The 23,839-nt window shown below is 33.7% G+C and overlaps 1 protein-coding gene across 1 annotated transcript in view; it reads right to left on the bottom strand.

Annotated features, from left to right (window-relative positions):
* Positions 1 to 308: 308 nt before the first annotated feature.
* Positions 309 to 23,839, bottom strand: part of THSD7A (thrombospondin type 1 domain containing 7A) — a 279,525-nt gene continuing 255,994 nt past the window's right edge. Inside the window, exons 15-29 of the mRNA XM_063452416.1 lie at positions 23,379 to 23,557; positions 18,171 to 18,176; positions 17,503 to 17,636; positions 16,783 to 16,936; positions 15,978 to 16,119; positions 13,872 to 13,987; positions 11,986 to 12,103; positions 10,130 to 10,275; positions 9,525 to 9,699; positions 8,719 to 8,892; positions 6,838 to 6,933; positions 5,736 to 5,818; positions 5,135 to 5,348; positions 4,166 to 4,253; positions 309 to 3,108 (exon numbers count right to left, since the gene is read on the bottom strand). Of these exons, the coding sequence (XP_063308486.1) occupies positions 3,024 to 3,108; positions 4,166 to 4,253; positions 5,135 to 5,348; positions 5,736 to 5,818; positions 6,838 to 6,933; positions 8,719 to 8,892; positions 9,525 to 9,699; positions 10,130 to 10,275; positions 11,986 to 12,103; positions 13,872 to 13,987; positions 15,978 to 16,119; positions 16,783 to 16,936; positions 17,503 to 17,636; positions 18,171 to 18,176; positions 23,379 to 23,557 (1,910 nt within the window). The 3' untranslated portion in view covers positions 309 to 3,023. The remainder of the gene's footprint in view (positions 3,109 to 4,165; positions 4,254 to 5,134; positions 5,349 to 5,735; positions 5,819 to 6,837; positions 6,934 to 8,718; positions 8,893 to 9,524; positions 9,700 to 10,129; positions 10,276 to 11,985; positions 12,104 to 13,871; positions 13,988 to 15,977; positions 16,120 to 16,782; positions 16,937 to 17,502; positions 17,637 to 18,170; positions 18,177 to 23,378; positions 23,558 to 23,839) is intronic.

The following is a 23,839-nucleotide window of genomic DNA, read 5'->3' as shown; positions in this document are numbered from 1 at the left end:
ATTTAATGTCAAGCTGCTCAAAAATGTTCAGTACTAAATGGATGGATAGTGCCAGGGGACTCCAGGCACTATAACCATTACCATAAGATGAAATGGTTATAGTGCCTACAGCGTCCCTTTAATAATATTTAAGCCCTAAATTATATGTTATAAACAATTCTATGACCATATTTATGGGTGGATCTAAATAAAGGACTTGGAAAACCTATTAGAATATGATTCACCACAACAATGGGGTTTAAAATCACTAAACGGTAACTTGCTGTGATCAAAGCTGGCAGAGTAATTATATGATTTGGGATAAAATGTGTGGTTCCCTTAAAGGTCGCTTTTTCATTCAAATTAGTCTACTTTTTTTTAATTTAATAAGCCCCTACATGTTGAAACATGACACGAATGATAAGAATATTATTCTTATTACCAAATTTTACTTTTCATGCATTATTATAAATCGCAGATTTTGTATGATATAAATAGAAATTTATGTGCCTAAGAGTTACTCAAATATTACTTAGCTCGCCAATAGAGAACACTGAATGATCCATCAATATTAAGTTATTACTTTCTTGGAAATATATTTAACCAGTTGCTGAATTAAACGTAGTTGTTTTTCAATTACATTTTAGAAACTTTCATTTTATATATATATTTTTTTTTTGTTGTTGTTGTATCATGGTTATTGGCATTCTTCTCTTGACAATCCAAAAGTACACTGAAAATTAAATGTAACCAAAGTGTGTATAATAACACCAATATTACAATTCAGTTTGCTGAGAATATATTATTGTATGTTTGTTTACTAGGATATTTCATAGCGGATACAGTTCGGTTACATAATTCAGAAACTTGTTATGTTTATGTTGGCATACAAATGGTTTATATAAGAAATTACCAACATACAGAAATAGTAGTTATATGGAAACATAATGCCTAAAATAATCCAATAACTGTGTGATGCCCTTTGAAAATATATAGATAATAAAATGCACAAGATATAATTGTACAATGTGGGGTATACTAACTATAGACAATAAAAAGCACATCATTTATATTTTTTCAACTTTAGAAGCTAAGTACATCAGTAGCTCAGATGTGAAAAGTAACAGATTAATGATATATAACCATGCTCTTATTTTACTGTTTGGTGTACACACCTGGTATTTGTCATAGTATACAACCAATATTTCAACAAAAAGTTATATATTTCAAGTTTGATACATGTACACATATTATATTGTCCAATAAATACACAATGGTATTTTTCCCTCCACTATTTCAATGCAGCATTTGTCAAAAAAACACAAACAAACATAGAACTAAGAAAGGAATTACCAGAAATGGTGTTTCCTAATCATTTTCGACAGGGACACAAACATGGAATAAGGTAAAGTGTAAAATAATATTTTTTCAAAAATGGTTTTAAAATATTTTAAAAAGGTCAACACTACATTGGGGAAGGAAATAAGTACCCCAACGGGAAATACAATTGTTATAGAAAACAATTTATAGTAGTTGACTTCCCAAATCCCAATAGCGATTGAGTGAAAACAGGATGGGGACCCAATTTAGGAACCTTACTCAAAGATTAAAAACCACTGACATATATTGTATTGTGTCTTTCAATTTGTGACTGGAATTTGCAAATAAATAAATTTACTGAAGTTTACGATGCAATTCAATAATAAATCAGCAGTTGTTCTATGGAAATAATAGTAGCGTAGAGTTAAAAGGAAGACGGGCAGTTGCAAGTGGTGTATACCTTTATGAAAGTTGGTAACTTTTATCAGATGATTTTTGGAAAACCACATAGGAGCAGAATTCTAATTACTGACAGAATTGTGAATAATGCATTTAAATGTATCATAATAAAACAGTAACTGCTTATTTAATATGTGGCTCTTATTTTCTCATCAAAAATGTTGTTTTGACTGCTATAAAATGTATGTTGGATGTTTTCAAAACTATAAATTAGACTTATATTTTGAAATACAGAAAAACTGCAAAATATTTAGGTCATTCTGAGTTTATACCATAAATGAATAAGAAGGTGGACATCTCATATTGTTTTTGAGCAGGAAACAATATACATCAACTCATCTAACTATAAAACAGCTATTGTGACAAAACCCGATAATATATGTACAAATGAGATTGTTGATTTTATCCTGTCACAAAACTCTACTCTCTTCCTCATTTAATCTTTCTGATTTTGAAATGTCTACATGACACTGCTAGCACAAGACACACCATCCCTTATGAAAAGAGGCATTTTCTATGGCAATACTAAGTTAAGTGCATATCATGCTGCACTAATATAGTGCAATATCTTGCCTTACATATAGCAAAAAAATGTAGGCAACCTTAGGAGAGAGAGAACGTAGAAACAATGTAACATTTACAAGTGAGTATTTATAAGGTATTAGCTGCTATAAAATACTGCATTAGAAGAAATGTTTGTGTAAGTTGCAGTTGTGGCACAGACACTAGAAAGTCCTTCTTCTGACTTTCTGATTTGGGCTTGGAATTTAAAAACACTATATCAGCTGCTTCACTGCTGAACGTCTTTGAAGATATCATCTGTTTGATGTCAAGGAACAGTTTTCACTGATATTTCGGATAACAACAAAAAGACACATAGTTATTAAGAGAATAATAGCTGTGAAGAGAGTTGTCAGAACATGGTATAACTAATGTGGACTTCTTAAATCAGATTAACACAGTAGGCCAAGTCTTTTAGTAGCCTAGAGATTTGTAAATTTACATATAGACAGGTTTTACAGAGTTATTGGCTTGCCGTGTGTAGACTTCACGAAGAATCGGAACAAATTCTTTGCACAAAATTAAATTGCCATCAAGCTCATCATCTTTCAATATTGTCTCAACTATCCACTGGATTATTGTGATTAGTTGCTTTCATTCCATTCTCCAGTGTTTTGTATTTTTTTTTTTCTTTTCAAAATCCCGATCCTCCTGTTACTGTTAACGTAAAGTACAATGTCCCATTGTTCATTTATGTACGTGTTTTACATGTCCGCATCTCCGTCATATGCTAAGGTTAAAGGTTTCAGGCGGTTGTTCTGTCTTCTCGGGGGCTTCTTGGGCTTTTTACTTTGAAAAAAAAATTAAAGTAGTACTTTAGCAATTCTACATTACAAAAACTATTTCAAATTTCTCAAACACACTCTAACTGGAAAAAGAAATCAAAGTTTGCAACACCAGAAAAAATATAAAGGGCATTATTCATGTTTCAATACAGAAAAGAAAAAAAAAACACAGTTTGAATATGTTCTTATAAGATAACAAGATGCAAAGAAGATATGTTTGAAATATATTAAGCTTGACAGTATGGTAAAACAAAGATAAAATATTTAGGCTTTTAAATGATCTGTTGATTGTACACGGCACAGTTTCATTGTTTCCTAAATAAGAATAGAAGAAGCAAACTGTGGAATTTTGAACCTATATTTTTCCACAAGCACAACATAATAAGTGTACAATATAAAACTTGTCTTTTGTTATTAGGTCAACCCTGTATACCTTTGATTTAAATTAATTACATTCAACCCAATCCATAGTCGAGTTAGTAATATAATTTAGGAAGAAAATACATACTAGTGTTAATTTTCTCGACTAACAATTTTAGTCAGAGTTTAGTCAACTAAAGCTAGACTAAAACTAAAACAATTCAGATGACTAAAATACGTCTAAAACTAAAATTACTTTTTAGTCAAAAGACTAGGACTAAAACTAAATAGAAATTTGCTGCCAAAATTAACACTGGCAGGTAAGACACATGGGGGAGTGAGGAGAGGAAATGAGACACACGGAAGGCTGAGGGAAAGAGGCACATGGGGGGGGGGGGGGGGTGCTGGGAGAATGAGACACATGAGGGAGTCGTGTAGCCTTGAATCTACTGGACATTTAGTCAACTTAAACAATTCAGATGACTAAAATACGACAAAAACTAAAATGGCTTTTTATTCAAAAGACTATTGAAATTTTCCTGCCAAAATTAACACTGATACATACATGAGACAAATAGTGCTTACTCATTTGAATGAGAGCATATGTGAAGGAATTTAGAATGGTATGCTAGGAATCCATATAAAATGAATGGGAAGATGAGCATTTAATTGTTATACGTGTGAATAGGCAGTGGACTCACCAGGCCAAATAGATCATAGAAACAATAAAGATGAGCAATACAAGAGCACCTGCGGCAACCCCATAAACCCACGTCTTCAGTCTCCCATCTAGGAACAGTGAATGTTAGTTTAGTTAGTAAAGCCAAACTAATGCACAGTCATAAGCTATACTTGTAATATTATTTCTAAATGTTAGTGACAGTTAAAGAGTTACCTTAATTCACGAGTTTGGACTAGTGACTACAACTAAAAGCAGAAATAAGCTGAGCCACCTTTTTTCATACCCCCTCAAAGTGCATTTTCATGGAAATATTTCTCCGGAGTACATACAAAGAGCATACTATTTAATATATACATCTCATTAGCTACAAGTAAATGTATAGATACAGTGCTGTGTGGTTAAATTCAATAAATAGTACACAATAGGGAACTCAAAACCAAACTGCCAAATTTAGGCCCAAAAAATAAAACTGGAAAAAATCTTCTGTTCTGCTAAAATCTGGTTACTTTAATCTTAATCTAACAATTTGGGTTTCTTGATTTAGCAATTTTGACACTTCTTAGCGAATAAACCAGTTTTGAAATTAAATTATCCAAAAATGTATAAACTACAAGTGTGCTGTATGCAAAGTGTGCGTTCTTGTTACATATGACACAATGTACTCAACATAATGTATTAGTATTCAAGAAACAGAGGAGATTGAGCACATGGGACAGATTGGAGGTTAAATAAAGCAAAATAATAGGGAAATAGAAATGTTAAAATATATACATATTTACAATATATATTTGTTTACCATAAAAATGTATCATCAAGCAAATTAGTAACCTTTTAGAAACCTAAAATCTTTCTCATCTAAATCACAGGTGATTTCTAAATCTTCAGAATATTCTCTAATTAATTAGGTGTGATAGGGTCATGCATACTTCCCATAAAAAATAAAAAAGATTAATTGCAAAAAATGCCTAATTTATAGTGTTTTACTTACCTGAACCAAATGGTTGCAAGAACCATGTTCTGCCACCATAACCTGATTGGCTGCTTGATGGTTGGGTGGGATTAATAGCACGACTCGTTTTTACATCACCTTTTTTGTCCTCTGTCGTAGGGATAATCACAACGGGAATTAAAGTACATTGATCTAGTGTGCCATCAGATGATGTCACTTCAGTATACCCATCTTCACATCCACATGAGCCTGTCTAAGAAAAAGGAAAATAATATACATGTTATTTTTATGCACATAATCTATTAAAAATAATATGACCTTTTGCATGCCGGAGTATAGTTTCATTTTATCAAAGTGATCAATGTAACTGTACTAAACAGCAAACAGCAGGGGGTATTTTATTAGTAGCAGGAGGCTAATATGATAAGCAATAAAACAACTGGGAAAACACTACATTATGGCTTTCGAATTAAAATTTCAACAGAAATAACAAGGACACAATTGATCATACTTATGCCACTCTTGACTCCATGCAGATTTGTATTCATCTTCTTTGTACTTATTTAGCAATGCACAATTAATGTTGCAGAACTGCAGAATAATGACTCGTTTTTCCTGTCTCAGATGAATTGGTTCTTACCTCTGTACAGTATGAGTGTTGCTGGTTACATGGTGGAGTACATGATCTCTCTCGCTCTGGCTGTTGTACCTCTAAACAGCCTCCTGTGAAACAGAAAATAAAAATGGTGTTTTTTTTTTGTTTTTTTTTTTAATTAAAACACCCTATATTATTCCAGAATGCTTTTTCTTCCACTTTAGGTACAGGTACAGTACATTATAAATACTGAAAATGTACTGGTACAGATAATTTAAAACGGCATTAAAATTTAAGGACCCTGTTTATTTAACAGATTGTCAGAACAACAGAAAGATAGACAAAACCAAGACATTTAGACAGACAAACAAACACAAGGAAAGATATATCATATATAGATACCTACACATTTAAAGAGTATGTATGTGTGTGTGTAAATATATACACACACACACACACACACACACAAATATACAGAATATCTCACAAAAGTGAGTACACCACTCACATTTTTGTAAATATTTTATTATATCTTTTCATGTGACAACACTAAATAAATTACTCTCCTACTATGTAAAGTAGTAAGTGTACAGTCCTTCAATCCTTTAAGAAGTGCCTTACAACCCATCTCTTTAGGAAAGCTTATGGCCTCCCAGAGTAACCTCTACCTTACATACCTGTCTCTTGCTCTCTCTTATAGGGCAGTGCTTTACTCTCTCCTCCAGCTCTGCTTCACTCCCACCCTATTTGATTGATATTTCCTGTCCTAACGTGTCTTATACCTCACCTCCTATAGACTGTAAGCTCGTTTGAGCAGGGTCCTCTTTAAAGTTTTATTGTAATTGTCCTATTTATAGTTTCATCCCCACTCTCATAATATTGTAAAGCGCTACGGAATCTGTTGGCGCTATATAAATGGCAATAATAATAATAATAATAATATAACAGTGTAAATTTGCTGTCCCCTCAAAATAACTCAACACACAGCCATTAATGTCTAAACCGTTGGCAACAAAAGTGAGTACACTTTAATTTGTTCATAATTTAAATTTGCTTAGGTTCAGCTCTTGTAAGTTATAATAGCAATTTATAATAGAAAAGTAATATATTATACACCTTATAATAGTTATTTTCCAACTATATTTACCTGATACATTTAACCCATCAGATCTTTGACACCAGACTGAACGAGAAGATCCTTTCCATGGACTGGACAACCATTTGTACTCAAAGCACTGACCATCTGCAGGTAAATAGTAACTGGTTGAAATATTTTATAATCACATCATCAGTGTATTTTGCCATGAAGAATACATTTTTATATTTATCTAGGCTGCAGATTGTAGGTCTGCAGCTTTTGCAAGTGATTTTTTCATGTTGCAGCAAAAGAAAACATGCAGGATGAATTACTTGTTTTCTTCTGGGATATATCTACTAAACAGCATTTAAAAAAAATTCAACATTAAATACTGTATTGCTTTAAGAGAAGATCGTGTTTACTGTGTTTTTAAACTATGGCTATTTTCACTTGTATTGTCTACAGAATTATTTGCAATGGCATCTACTCACACAATGATCATTTTCAAACCTGTGAGCTTATAGAAACGCAAATCAACCATTGTGTTACCCATAACTCACAGCCCATTGTGAATATATATTTTAATAGTCCTGCTGAGCCAAGTTAGACTGGATTTGCCATTGTGCATCTTTGCTTAAACCATAACCATTCTCGTTCTACTTTAGCTGGGAGTTTAATGCACATCTCCCATGGATATATTATTTGCTGTAACCGTTCTTCAATATAAATAATGCCTATGTACTCTATGTCCTCTTCATGATTTATGCCCATAGTGGATGATAATGTAGATATAATGTAGTGGATAGTATGCAAATTCTATAAATAGATGTACAGTGTTCATTTCATGACTTTACTTGTAGATTTAAGATTTAAAGATATATTTGCATGCCCACCCCCTCTTCAGTCTGTGCTGGGGTTACTCCTTTGAGAATGTAAGAGTGGGTGGCAGCTTTGTTTAGAGGGAGAGATAATGGCATGTCCACCCCCCTTCTATATACAGAGCTCCCACCTGTCATCCATGGGTGGAGGTTGGAGGGAAACTAGGTCCACCCAATTATTAATATAACAGATCAGCCACCTATGGGTGGAAGCTGGTGGGGGGAAACATTAGGTCCTCCTTGTTCATTTCCCTAACAGCAGCCATGAGCCCCGATTCCCACGGGTGGGGGCAATGGGTAAATTTGTACTAGGTCCTCCCTGCCCATTACTAGCGATTGGGAAGCAACACCTGTCCAAGCTCTAGTGATATATTACTGTAAACAATTACTCGCTGTTTCCTTTTTAGCAGACAAGCCATCAATGGTTTTAAACCTCCCTTGTACTAATGTGGGGGTCATATACTGGCACCAAGCCTTTTTAAAATTATTTTTTTATGTGGCAGCTAGCTACAATTATGGCCAAACTGAGCATGCATATTACTCAACGTCTCAATAGAAAGCTTTGTTTGGAACAACTGAAAAATCTTGCCATGCACAAGACTAGTGTTCATTAACTGTAATAGCTTTTATACTAAGTATATCTTTAGTAAGTAACATTTATATGTAGTATATGCCTACATGTAGACTTTATTCACATTAAAAGCATTTTGAGCCTAAAATGAGAAACCAAGTCAGTGTTTAATCAATATGGTGGTAGCTGATTATTTACTTGCAGTCAGACATGTTGAAACCAACTTATTTTGAAATGCAATTTCTTGCAGTGAGTCAACTTAAAAAATATGCCTTGGTGATGAACTGTTAAGATCTCTAGATGGATGATAATTTAAAGAATAGAGGTAATTAAAAGTCATATTACTTTTTTTAAATCCATTAAGAAAATACATTACTAAGCTATTTACCACATTTGTTTTCCTACATATATTGAGCTGTATTTGTTTCAATTTCCCACAGTTCTTCTTAAATGCTTGCATTCCTTTCTCTTAAAAACAATCTTCCCTGTTCCATAACTTACCATAACATGATTTGGTTTCTAAAGCTTGTTCTGGACAAAGATGTTGATTTTCCATTTCTTGAATTATCACTGCCCTTGACCGAACTTTAACGCCCCCAAAACCAAGATCTTCACTATTAACACAAGTCAACTGACACAAACTCCATTCTGACCACTCATCCAAGTAACAGTCACCTTAAACACAAAATATGTATATGTCATTTACATTTGTATATATTGTACATTTCCTTAACTGTCATTTATTTATTTGTATGCTTTCATTTAATTTGTCCCTCTACCACTTAAGATTGGTGGCATTGGTGGGATTTCCACTCCGAGCAGAAGCTATTATTTACAGTTGGTTTAATTCAGCCTTTCAATATTAATACACAAGGGGAGTAGCTGGGGAGACAGAGGGGGTCTCTATCCCTAGCTCCTCACAGATCATATCTAAAGGGAAATGAATGAAGGACAGCAGCTGCATATCACCAACCAATCTCAGCTTAACCAGGATGTGTAGGTTTTGCTCTAAGCTTAAAGGGCTCCTAGCCCTTCCCATACCCCTTCCCTTATAAATAAATCAGGCAAACCACCTCGGGTGTGCATTATTTTTCTTATAATTCAAGGGCCTGTCGTCAATTATTCCGCACATATTCTCTCACTACCATTCTATCTGAAATATAACATTTGTGTACATGGGTTTTGAAAACATAAAGTGCATTTTATTGCTGACATGTTTTAAAGAATTAAAGAACAGCTGATAATTTAAAAATCAGAAGTAATGACAAAAAAAAAAAAATATGACAATTATTAACATATGTATTTACCAGGACAAGGCACAGTGCATGATTCCTCCAAAATTATGTTCTTGTCTCCATTCACAATAAGTTCAACATCTCCACAGAACTCTTCATCCACTACTTTACCAGAATCTTCTCTTGAACCATCATAGACAACGCAAGAAATATTTCTGAATCTCATTCCTTCACCGCATTGAGCATCCTAAGAAACAGTGAAATTTGTAAAAGAACGCTTTGATTTTTGATGTTTTGAAAAATGTGAAAAGATAAAGTTCAAATAATGATGATTTAAAAAGTACACTAATTGTGTGATCATACAGAAAAATATTAGGCGATTCTGACAAATATATTGATATATATCTGAAAGACACTAATGAAAAATAAATGTCATATTCTTACACAACTCATAGAGAGTAGCACACGTAGACTCTTTTAAATCTTTATTATCTTCTATCTAAACAACTAAAAAATCTATGAAAATCTGTTGAATATGATTTGATACTAGATCAGAACAGACAGTATTACAAAAAAAAAAAGAAAAAAACAATATTAATGGTAAATGGAAAGGCTACGGCAGGTGTGGCCAAAGATAGATACCCAGATTCAGTAAAAATGCACCTCCTATGGCATACCTCAACTCTGCACACAGACCAATATCCATACTGCCATCTATAGCAAGGCTTCACAGAACAAGGCTTGGATTGATCCATTAATGAAGGACACGGTCTCCCATCACCCTGTGAAGGTTGGATCACTGTTCTCTTTCTGATCATTTTGCCTAAGAGTAAAATAAATAAATTACGCATTCATATATGATGACTGAAGAATGTTGCCAATGCAATTTTCAACCCTCATCGTGCATAGGTCCCATTTACAAAAATATACCTTATATAAAAATAAAAAGAGGTATGTTAACCTCTTCATCACAACAAATCACAATAAATAAGTTCCTGTTGTATCATATATCATGAAAGGGTTCACTTTTGTAGCCTCTCCCCTGCTCTGATAGTATCATTAAAGGAAGGACTCCAAGTCAATTACCAACATTGCATTATATATAAAAGTGACTTCAATATTTATGTAAATAATTTATGACATATGATGAGCAGCATGATTCCTGCTTCATCCATCATTAATGGCCATATGTTTAACATAGTCATTTTATGACCTTCATAGGAAGTTTGGGAGATGTTTTAAATGGTATGACCTAGTCTAAAACTCTCACTTCAAGTCAGAGGTGATCCCAACTATAATGCCTTATAAGAAAGTTCTTTAAAAGTCCTGCATTTGTGGTAATGGCTCAGTCAGCAGGATTCTACCCAAGGCCACATTTACCCTCCTTGTTGCCCCAAGTCTAGTTTTCTTAATGCCCCTCCACACTATATATATATATATATATATATATATATTTATGCCACAGCAATGCTCTGATACAATAGAGGTATTAGACAGCCTGGCCAACAATGAAGATCAAGCAGTGCTAGCCTAAGAGATCTCTCCATATATGCCTCTGCCATCTGCCCTCCCCCAACAGAAGAATGGGCATGTCGGTGATGGAGATCTTTGATCTCCACACCAACTATGCCATCCTTCTGCCTGCTGCCCAGATGCCATGCCCTTGTTAGCCTTGTAGGAAATGTATCCCTGTTTCTACCATTATTTTTAATGGAAGTTCAGTATATCCCATAAACCTCTGCCCAGAAGGGATTTGGTCCAAGTGGCAAGAACATTTATCACGTATGATAAATATAACTGCTGCCTAAGCTGATAGCAACTGCATTGGCGTACTAACTGCTCTGTTCACAGTTGTATGAGTTGAACAGTCAAATTAGCTCACACAACTGTGTAAATAGGCCCTAAGGGGTTGAAACGTTGCCTTTTGGTTCCTGGTTCTAATAAAAGTGCCTTTGCTTTGGAATTCGTTGAAGTGCCTGGATTATTTTCTACATTTAAAATTCCATGTTTGGTTCTTTCTGGTACTGGGACTTATCCATTAGAGCACCCTGAATTCCATGACGAAGGGTTGAGTGCACTTCCACTATCTATATATGGCTAACTGTGTAAATAGGACTGAAACTCAATAATCTGTGAAGGAGCCTTTTAGTAGAGGTGGGGATGTGTAATACATATACTTGCTCACTGAATGCATACCATAGAAGTGCAAGAATGGGTAGAAACTGAAGAATAATCTGACACTAAATCAGCTGGCTTATAGTTGCAGTAATTATTACAGACTTCAGCAGTTACAAAAATAGCAAGGGATACACATTATAACTTCTATTATAATAATAATTCACTAATGCCAAGACGTTTGTAAATATGTAATTGCAGAGATCAATGGCAAAGAAAGGACACAATTATTTTTTTATGTTTGTATTTGCATATTAAGACCAATTCTAAAATGTATGTTCAGTTCCCATAAAATTATAATATGTATTTCCTTTTGTTATTAATCCTGGTATGAATAATTTAACAAAATTAAACAGACCTGCCAGACCACATTCTTTAGAACATTCTGACCACGTTGACCAATCAGAAAGCAGACAGTTAACAGGACATTCCACCATACAAGAGATGTTCATTTGCCACGTCTTCTCCAAACCAAGCTAGATATAAAATACTTTATTACATTCAGAGTTAAAGAGTAGACTATAGAAGCTACTGCAACATTAATTTAATTATATACAAGAGAACAAAGAAGATAGTAAATGACATTGGAATAGTACACAAAAGCACAACTACAAGTAAATATAGCACATGTTAAATATTAAAAAGTACAGCGTATGCATAATCTCGGAAATGGTATTATTAATATTATCAGGGCTCTCTATATATTATATACATCTCTCATGCCCTGGGGATCCATGGGTCCCCTGTTCCCCTTGCTATTCTTTGGAGTCTTTTCTGGATTGCATCTATGATAACTCTGCAATATTATGTTTCAGGTGGGTGGGCTGGACCATGCTGGCTAATCTATTATGTGTAGTTAATAACCTGGACCACATTTTACTGGCGATTCCAGATTAGTTCACTATATAGGGTTCCCTAGTATATTCACAGATACATTATGAAAGGTACACCGTTATATATGCTATCCCAACCTCTCAAATCCCAGCACTTCCCCTATCTTTGCCACCCTTGTTGCCTCCTTTTTGTTATTCTGCTATCAGTATTTCAATTGATATCTTTGGTGTACGTTCACTTTAGTAAAAACTAAAAAAAAAAGCAAGAAAAAGTGTCTAATCTGATCTAAGAATGGACACAACCTTGCATTACTGTACAAACTTATCAGTGCAATAGGAATAACAAGATTTGATAACTTGAACATGATTTTTTTCATTTCTATCTGTTTTATCAAATGGGTTATTCCCCAAAACAAATGTAAGCTGTAATCTAAAACAATAGTGTGTACACCTTTTATGAAATTGCAAATTTCATCAAGGCCTCATTGTTATTATTGTATTATCTCGACTTCGAAAGTTAAATAATAAACGCCCTACATGGGGTAATATAATCACAATTTAAGCCACTAGATGGAGCCAAACCCATTGTGAACAAGGTAGTACTTTTGTGAGCTCTTGGTTAAATGATTTCTTAAGGTAAAATCTTATGGTAAATCTGGTAAATGGAAAAAGGAGAAGGGTTTCGTGTTTCTGTGTTTGCAGTGAATTTTGTTTGTGCTGGAAAACATATTCTGGAGCTGGCAGAAACCATAGATGCTATGTTGAATGAGTATATTTATTTTTTTATTTTTAAAAATACTCCTATTTTATTATTTTTGTAATATTACAATGAATACTAATCGATTTGACCCAAGTCCCACAAGGACTCAAAACATTTGAGGGATTCGGTCTAATCTGCTAAGTGCTTTATGACCTATGCAATTCTGGAGCTTAAGTACTGAATATAAATGTTAATTTGTCACCTGACTGTGGCCTCCACATCTGTTCTCGTGGCCCTAAAAAAATATCACTTGTGAACACAATCTTTGACCTTTGGACTTTGACTTCAACAATTGTGACCTTGACTATTACAGTGGCTCTCACAGACAAAAGCTTGTAAATCCCTACTGCTGCTCTGTTTTGTTCACTGTCTTAAATTAACCATTTACATCATGTGAGTTCAAGAAAAAGCCATAAGGAGCTTTCACAGAGCCATTATCAAGACCAATATTAATTGAGCACATTAAAATTACATCTGGGCTATGGTGACAATTCATGGGTTTATCAAATTCAATTACTTGGATTTTGTGAAATTTGATCATTGGCTCTGCTTTGCCAATAATGTTTAAACGATTATACTTTACCAAAAGTCTATCAAAATATATAAAAATGTATTTTATCACACATAGCACATTTATATTAATATACCCACCTCTTCACAGAACTTTAAATCAACAGATTTAACATCACTCCGTACACAGTCAAGCATTCTTGTTTTGATCCCATTTCCGCATACAGCCTTTTCACTTAATTGGCATGTGCTCCAATCTAAATGTAACACAAAAGGAAGAGGTAAACATCTTCTTAGTGATAAAAAAAGGAACAATTTCCCTCCCTCTCCTGCTCTCTCTATATACAAATAAAGGATAACATCTGAAAGGACCATTCTGGGGACCATACCAGTTGAATTGGAATGAAGATGTTAAGGTGCAGGGTTGTCCCATCCACCAGCTTACCTGAAGGGTTAAACCATCTTCAATCCAGTGCACAATCAATTTGCCCCTTCGCTTACGTTCCAGACCGAGGCTTCACGTAAGTAGCCTCAGACTGTGTGCTAAGAGTGAATCAGATTAAGCAAAATGGTGCAAAATTGGCCAATCAGTGTACTGCAAAATTGAAAACTAATACAAATATTATGTATATATTTTGCAGAACACTGATAGGTGCATTTTTCCGCCATTTTGTTTACAGATCAGGTGAGAAAAAGTAACCAGTAGAGTGAAAAAGAAGACGAGCAGTAATAAATCTATAATTATGTTTATTTGTTAAATATATAATATATAAATATATAAACAGTTTTTTTTTTCTTTTTTTCCATCTTTTTGTGACTTTTTACTTGGTCTGTAAATAAAATCAACATTTTCCCAACAATCATCTGTTTTTTTTTGGACCACAGGTGGAACTCCGAATCACAAATCAAATGTACGTGCTTATCCATTGCGCGAGTTGTTTTGTTTAATCTAAATGATGGTTGGGAAATGGTGAATTTGGATGCTCTCCTACTCAAGCCCAAATTCAGAAGAATTGCAGTTTGCATAGAAACATATATTCAAGTCTACCTATTAAACTATTTGTTGTTGGTTTAATCCCATCACATAAGGTAATGGCCGGGACTGCCTTCTACCCTAAAAACTTAATTTTGATGAAGTTCTTATGGTGCCCAGAGGGTCCTTTTAATGGAACAAAGACTTGATTTTTTCTGCAGAATAATGGATTTAAGAATGCTAGTAATACAATTTAAAAATAAAAAACAACTAGAAAACTTGTAACGCAAGGGGAATGCTGGATCTCAAAAGCATTTGTAGATTCTGTTTCAAAAAGCTATTCATCCCAGAACATTGGATTCAAGTAAAGTGAATTAATGTGTGTTTTTTTTAAGTTTTATGTATTTTAGTAGATCATTTTTGGCTATTGAATTCATGATAAATTGGGTTATTTAATTCATGAACTCATTCATTCAAAATATTCATCTGTGATTAGGACACCATGGTAGATGACATAATTAGAGAATGGTTGGTGGCATGTTTCTAGTGTCCTGATCCGGTCTACTTTAAGACATTTTCCCTCTTGGAAGCAGAGATCAGGTTATTAACTGAACATCTGAGATCTGAGATAACCAAATAATTTCTATATATTGTGAAAAAGAGAGAGAAGGTGTCTAGAGTCGATGTAGAAAAATAAGTGTTGCCTACAAATTATGTAGAAGGCAATAGTAGCATCTGGTTAAATGAACGTAAAGTAATATTCTATTATTTAAATGGTGGAATTATAATATGGTCTGTGTTCTATACTGTGAAAGATTGTCAAATGAAGGATATTGTTGAATGTCCTGTACTCTTTACAAATCATTGCTCATATCATCTGAGCTGGGGTAGTTGAGGTCATATAAGTGATGTGGATTATAAGTGAATGGTTGTTTCAAATAAGTGAGAAGCCTTAGAAGCATTTAAAGCCATGCCAATTCTTCTCAATAAGCCTGAAAACCAGAAATAATGAATGAAATAGTATGTATCATATGTGATTTATGAATAGAGATAACCAAAAATGTGATACTTGCACTAAAAAAAAAGAGTTTTGAGTAGGAAATCGTGGCAGTCAATGATGATATGGAGGGAGTTGGAAAAAATAAAGAAGGGGAAAATTGAGGTATATATTGTGACACATATCTAATGGAATGTGAAAAGGTTGAGCAGTTTTTGTATTAATAAACAATATAAGTATTCCTTTGAGTGACATATAACAATCAAATGTCCCATACCTGTTACATTGTACTCATAGTGATAACAGTTTTTATTTAGATTACATGGCTCAGTTTCAATTGCAATGTGGCAGTTTTTGCCCTCATCTGCTTGTCGAATGGGTACCGCTGTTCTTTCTCGATAGCCACTTCCATCACAGGGCTTCAAAACAGAAAAATAAACTATTACTTGCCAGATTACCTTAAGTAAACAGCTCACTATTACAAAAATGTCTATCTTACATGAGAAACATAAGTGATTTCAGAGTAAATACAGTCTGTGTTGAATCTTTAAATAGATGTATATTAGACAAGCCAATTAAGAAAACAACAATTTGGAACCAAGGAGGGAATTACAATACTAAACATGTCATTATACAGACAGCAACTTAATTTACATAATAATGAAAACCTTGTAAAAATTATCTTGTTGTCAAGCTAGGTGTATATCTAAATAATCATGTTTCTGAGAATGCATGGCATTTATTTAATTATTATTATAATTTTTGTTTGATCCTTGGAAGCAAACACGTTAATAGTCTTTATCTGGACTTCTGTGCTGCTTGTTCTCTGATGGCATGCATATAATATAATGTAAAGATTCAAGACTTTAAGTTACCATACTAACATACAGGAAATTTATTTTGTTTATGTATTGTTGAATTTACAGCAAACTCAAACAAATGAATTTATCATGGCAGCCAATATAATCTGAATTTATGAACAGCAATCATAACCAAGTCAACTTGCGATGTATATCAGTCATGGCTCATTTTACACAAGATCTGCCTATTACTCGATACATAAGGGACATTTGTGATCTTACCAAAGAACATTTGCTCCACTGACTCCATTCTGACATGACACAGTCTTCAGGGCAAGGCAACTTGCAATTTCTTGCTCCAAGAGGCATTTCTTCTGGTTCACAGAGGTAATCTTCAACAATGTCTGATGGACCATCTACTGTGTTTTGCATGCATCTAAAACAAAGCATCATACAGACCTTTATCACACGGACAGAACATCAATTTAATGTAAGATGCTCTGGAATTTTTCATCAGAGGTTTTTGCCTCACTCAATTTCCATACAGTTTGGTGCAATATATAAGAAAAAAATAACCTTTTGATTATTCATTTAATTGTATTGTATAATCTTAATAGCATATATATCAAAGATGGCAAGTCTTGGCACAGTATATTTTTGTACACCATTTCCCATCATGATATTTTAATTCTGTTACTGATCATGTAGTTTGCAAACAATGCAAGTGCAAAGGTTAGTCATATTCTCTATTTGACATTTTTCAGTCTAATACAAGATTCACACCATTTGCCCTATATCGCTTATTAGACTGTCATAATGTCATAATGTTAATCACATTAATTCAGGCCACTAAGCTCTTCTTAAGAGTATTTAATGCATATAAACTCATTTTGAAATAATTCCCTTAAATGTCCTTAAAATATCTTACTACTATATGCCTCTTGTTAAAATTTAAGGTGTAATTTTTTTTTTCCTTGTGTTTATCTTTGTCATTATTCGTACCTTACTTTTCTGGTCTGTACACCTTCCCCACAGTTCTGTTTCAGATCAACATTTGTTACTTTACATACACTCCAAGGCTCTGTGATCCAAATATACTGATTGCAATCACTATGGCAAGGAACTACTTCATACACCTGTAACACAATATTAAATGGAAAAAAAAAGTCTTAAATGTCACAGCGTATTGAAACAAACTGGTTTATTCGTTGCAAATGTTTTAGAGGTCTAAACTGAAGATTGCAATAAAAAAGTTGGAGAAATTCAGAATCATGACCCCCGAGTCGAACATGTTTGGAATAACGCAGGTCAGGTGGTTCATGATTTGATACATTTTGACTAGGAGTTTAGGAATTCAACTAATTACCCGACTGGACCAAATTCGGCCATATTGCAGTTCAGCCCAAAACAAATCTCCAGGTGATAATTAGATTGTATATTTATTATTTTGGCAATAAAAATCAGTTAACAATAATCAGTTTAGCAAAATAAGGCTCTTATATCAGTCTGACATTCATATTATTTTATATATATATATATATATATATATATATATATATATATATATATTTATTTGCTTTAAAAAAAACAAAAAAAAAACAACATATTATGTATAACTAAATATATAGTTTATAATTAAAATTATCAGGCATTTTGATAATATTTCTTACCTGAGCCTGCAGCATGCATGAAAAACAAAAAAAGAAGAATGAAATAGATTAATATTTTTCCTGCAATTCTAAATTAAAAAACAAAAAGAACAAAGATACATTTTTATATTGTTTACACTTTGGTTTCTTCTTCAAAGCATTTCCATTATAAATGTAAAGACTTCAATTATATACATAAAACATGACAAGAAAGAATGAATTTTTTTTTAAAGATGGGTATGAAGAATTTAATTTATATTATAGTCACTATTAAAACGATTCATTATTCCAAGTAATATTCTATATGTGTATCTCTCTGCAAATATTCTATAGGTGACATTAATTGGAGTACAGTCACTACAAAACAAATTTAGGTCCGTCCAATCTATCTATCTATGTCTGTCTATCTATATGTCTGTCTGTCTATCTATCTAGTTTTAAATCCTGCTATTTTGTTCAAAATTTAACATGGCAGTTTTTCAAGTCTACATGCTATTTCAAACATGTTAAATAGTTTGATACACTAAAAATAAAAATATTCGACACTATTTACGCTGTTGTTGTAAAAATGAAATTACTTAATGCTTATCTAAAATTCTGAAGAATAGAAATCATAGCTCCCAGTACTTACAAATATATCAATCTGTAAATCTCAGTAGGCGACAATCTCAGCAAGTGGCATTTCTTTGTGACAATCTATTTCTAAACAGTGTTCGGTAGATTCACAGTAGGTGATAAATACAATTCAGCTTTCATTAGCAATATTTTTTTGACATGTTAAGTTCTTATATTTTCAGCAATTCTATGCAACTGGTTATAGTACGCATGTAATAACTAATAAAATATAATAAAAACCTGTCCAGGATATTAACGAAAATTAATTACTAGAAAATAACCTTGGGACTGGATATTTTAGACTAGAGTAGTAAATTGTGAACAATCTGTTTCCTTGTTATTTATCATGCTTGGCTATTCTAGCAAAATAATTCTTGTTAAGTCTGCACAATTCCTGGTTTAATGAAAATTCACTAATTATCACATAAAAAGTAATTTTATTATTATAAGGTCTAACATGATTTGTGGCATATTTAATATCGGAATATTGCAATATTGTTTGTTTCTTTTATGAAAAATTGCATGTTAATAATCACTGTCAGAGCACTGCACTAACACATTTTTTATAACCTGAAAAATCCTCTAGAGGGCAGTGCATGCATCCCTTACGAAATATTCATGGAACAAAGGACAATACCAGTTTTGAAAAGCAAAGAATATGTCACTTAATATTGCACTTAAATTGCAATATACTCTGTCCAATTTTCAGCCTTATAATAAAGAGCAGTGGCTGCAAAAAAAATGATATGTAGATTCAGCGAAATGCAATGCCAGAGAAAGATGCTTAGCATTCTGAGAAAAAGATCTAATTTTACATAGTCTACTTTATTATAATCAATAATGATATTAGTTACTCTCTAACACGTCTTTGGCATTTAGCTCAATGGTTATTAAAACTGTGATATAAAATGTAAAATGTCTACAGTCAGTATTCCTTGACTGGATAATGTATGACTAACATATTTAAATATACTGATTTAAACATTTGATTATGAAAAGGAAAGTAAAATTTAGAACAATTCAAGATTTACACAAATACCCTAAGCACCAAAACAACTTTAGCTTAATGAAGTGATTTTGGTGTTTAGATCATGCAACTAACATCTTGCATCTCAAATGCCTGTCAACAAGGAGTTAACTTACTTAGTGTATGCAGGCATTGCCATACCTACACTGGCTGTGACAAACACAGCCTCCCTACACATTTCCTAAAAAAAATTTCAACATGTTTTAGATAAGTATGTTTAATTTATAATATATTATCTTCTGCTCTAAATTACTTGGTAGAGCCTACAGCAATGTCCTGTATGTGACCCGAGTTCATTAAACAGGAGATAACTTCTAAAGTAAACACACTGTGCTATACAAATTTTACTTTTTTCATGGAGGCTGTGTGTGTCACAAACAGGGGAGATGTGTTTAGGGCTGCTTAAACAAAGTGATTCAACTCCTAAAATAGCAGAAAACTGAACAGTGACATTGCAGGGGTATGATTTATACAACAAGACTGCTTCATTAAAGGAAATAAAATATGTATGTTTTTTTAACACTTTAGTAGATGTATGCCGAATGAAAACATGCATGTATTTAATTATGATTTTTTTTATTTGGGGTGTATCTAAAAACAGATTTCATATGCTGCAGATCTCTTTACTTTGGCCTTTGCAAGTCCTCCCCTTCTTTTCCAGCCCAGACTTTCTGTGCTGTCCAATCACAGACTTCCCAATGCAGGTCAATGAGAGGTCTTTGCAAGGCAGGTGCTCTGAGCTATTGCTGCCTCTTGACTCAAGCTCTACTGAGCTAAACAACCAGAAAGTAACAGTATTAACTGTCTAATTCATGGGTCGTCAACCTGGTTCCTACCGCCCACCAGTGGGTGTTTTAGGATTCCAGGTGGGCGGTAGCAGAATCCTCCCTCCATCCAGAGAGATGAACGCTCTATTCATCTCTTGCGCACTCAGTGGTAAGCAGGAAGTGCGAGGTTGCAGATGCGAGTGCATGAAAGCACGAGCGCGTGTGCCTGAACGTGCATGTGTGCCCATATGTACGTATGAACACGTGCACTCGTGAACGAGTGTAACACGCGGGTAGAGGAAGGGGAGGAGTTGGAGAAGGAAGGGGGATACACGATAGCAGGGAGCACAGAACTTGGAAAATAGGAGAAAGAAGGAGCAGAGTACTTGTAGAATAGGAGAAAGAAAGAGCAGAGTACTTGTAAAAAAGGAGAAAGAAGGAACAGAGTACTTGTAATAAAAGGAGAAAGAAGGAGTAGAGTACTTGTAGAATAGGAGAAAGAAGGAGCAGAGTATTTGTAGAATAGGAGAAAGAAGGAGCAGAGTACTTGTAAAAAAGGAGAAAGAAGGAGCAGAGTACTTGTAAAAAAAGGAGAAAGAAGGAGTAGAGTACTTGTAGAATAGGAGAAAGAAGGAGCAGAGTACTTGTAAAAAAGGAGAAAGAAGGAGCAGAGTACTTGTAAAAAAAGGAGAAAGAAGGAGCAGAGTATGTGTAGAATAGGAGAAAGAAGGAGCAGAGTACTTGTAGAATAGGAGAAAGAAGGAGCAGAGTACTTGTAAAAAAGGAGAAAGAAGGACAATAAAAAATATAAAAAGGAATAGGAGAGAATTGTTGTTGGCTAATAATAATAATAATAATATTAAGTGGGCTACCTAGCTCAGCCTTCCTGCTGGGCATTGCTATAAGGAAGGTAAAAAATAGAAAGCAAGAAAGGGGGGCGGGGGAGGGAATTGGGGAGGGAGAGGAGGGGAGCTGATGCACGGATGAGAAATCATATTATGAGTAAACAGAGAAATTGTCTGAATATCACTGAAAGAGGAGACCTTCGTTTGTTCCTTAGAAAATCGAACCAGATATCAAATATTTAGTCTTGCAGCATCAGCCTCAAGGATCTCATTAATCACTAGTTAAAGGTAATTTCAATTTACTTTATTGTTTTCTCATTAAACTTTATAAAGTTAAAAACATTCTAAACATCCATAAAGTGGAAATGAAAAATAAATGTACGTACTTTTTTTTTTCAACACCCTCCTTTCTAAAAAATATTCTGCACTTGCACGAAAACTGGTGGGCGGTAAATAAATGTTTCCATCAAGAAAGATGCATTAGTGGGCGGTAGGTAGAAAAAGGTTGACTACCCCTGGTCTAATTGATAGTCAGGAGGTATAACAAGGTTAATTTATAAATCTTTTAAATTACATTCAACAAAAAGTGCAGTGATACACACATTTAAAATTGAAAATGGTATTTAGCCTTCCAATTAGAGCCACTTGGTAGACACAAGGGAATCCTCTAAAAACCTCAATATACATTCATACAGCAAAATATCTACAAGGGGTAAAACAAAGGCACAAGAATAGTGTAATACTATATACACATCAGAGAATACTAATGATTCAAGGTTGAACTCACAAGTGTAGTTGGTATAGAAAGCTAATCAAAATGCAGGTGGTAGAGACCTTTCAAGATAATCCTTCAGATATTCAGAGATGCATGTAAAGATAAAAAATGGAAACCATAGTGCAGCACTTCAAATATAAAATACACTGCTTTATTGTATACACTTACAAGATATGTGTAGATGAAAAGCCCATAAATAAATAACAATGTAAATAAAAGTGTAAAAATACCACCTAGGTGCTGCGTGTATATTTCTACACTTTTATTTACATTGTTATTTATTTCAATTTTGTATCCTTCCATCTCCATCTATTTGGTGAAAGATTCAAGGATGATTGTATCCAGCCCCCAGATGTTATTGATGGGCTTTTCATCTACACATATCTTGTAAGTGTATACAATAAAGCAGTGTATTTAATATTTGAAGTGCTGCACTATGGTTTCCATTTTTTATCTTTACATTCATCTCTGAATATATGAAGGATTATCTTCAAGGGTCTCTACCACCTACATTTTGATGAGCTTTATATACCAACTGCACTTGTGAGTTCAACCTTGAATCATTAGTATTCTCTGATGTGTATACAGTATTACACTATCCTTGTGCCTTTGTTTTACCCCTTGTAGATATTTTGCTGTATGAATGTATATTGATGTTTTTAGAGGATTCCCTTTTATCTACCAAGTGGCTCTAATTGGAAGGATAAATACAATTTTCAATTTTAAATGTGTGCATCGCTGCACTTTTTGTTGAATGTAATTGAAAAGATTTATTAATTAACCTGCACAGTGGGATGATGTGAGCTATACAGCTCACCATTTCTTACACATGTTCTGATTAACTGACACTGAAGATTTCAAATCAAATGGTAATTGCAAATGGAATTAGAATTGCTTGTTTAGTGATTTATGTGAAGATCATTTCCAGTTACAGCCTTAATGCCCTTCCAGTATATGTATTTAAGAGTCATCCATTCACAAATGCTGATTTTAAAAGGTTAAAAAACAGGTTGTAGAGAGTTTGACTAACTTAGACTGTATTTTAGATGACAGTGATAGAATCATCTAAAAGTGTCTTAGTCAAACTCTCTAAAACTTTTTTAACGTGTTTTAACCTATACCCCACATACCACATGCTTGTGAATAAGTCCTTGTTAAAAAAATATTGCTTTCTTATTCTGAATTCCATCAACAATTTACCTGATTTACATGATCCAGTTTTGGACAAGGTCTTCCACCGTTGTATGGTTTTTCCCGAAGCCATTTGGACCGTACTTTGACACCACTTCCACAGGATTTACTACATCTTGACCAGCTGGACCACTCACTCAGTTTACAGTCAGATGGACATGGGATTATGCATGCTTCTTCAATATAACCTAGTATAGAATAGGAAAAATATGCTATGGTGTGATATAATAATGAGTTATTAACCAAGGTACAATATTTCTCGTATTTTATCTTTAATAAGCACATATAAATCTCGGGCTTACTGAACAATTAAGGTTGTGATAAATATGTTATAACCTGATAAAAATGTAACAAAGATGTAGAGTTGTATCTGAAAAACATGCAAATTACAAAATTCTTCAACTCTGGTATTCAAGTAATTTTTGGCCTAAAAATGGCAGTTCTGAGCAAGAATATGGCGCTCCTAGAAT

Source organism: Pelobates fuscus, chromosome 4 (assembly GCF_036172605.1).
Source record: "Pelobates fuscus isolate aPelFus1 chromosome 4, aPelFus1.pri, whole genome shotgun sequence".
NCBI lineage: Eukaryota > Metazoa > Chordata > Amphibia > Anura > Pelobatidae > Pelobates > Pelobates fuscus.
Note: the sequence above shows the minus strand (reverse complement) of the source record. Positions and strands in the feature narration are given on the sequence as shown.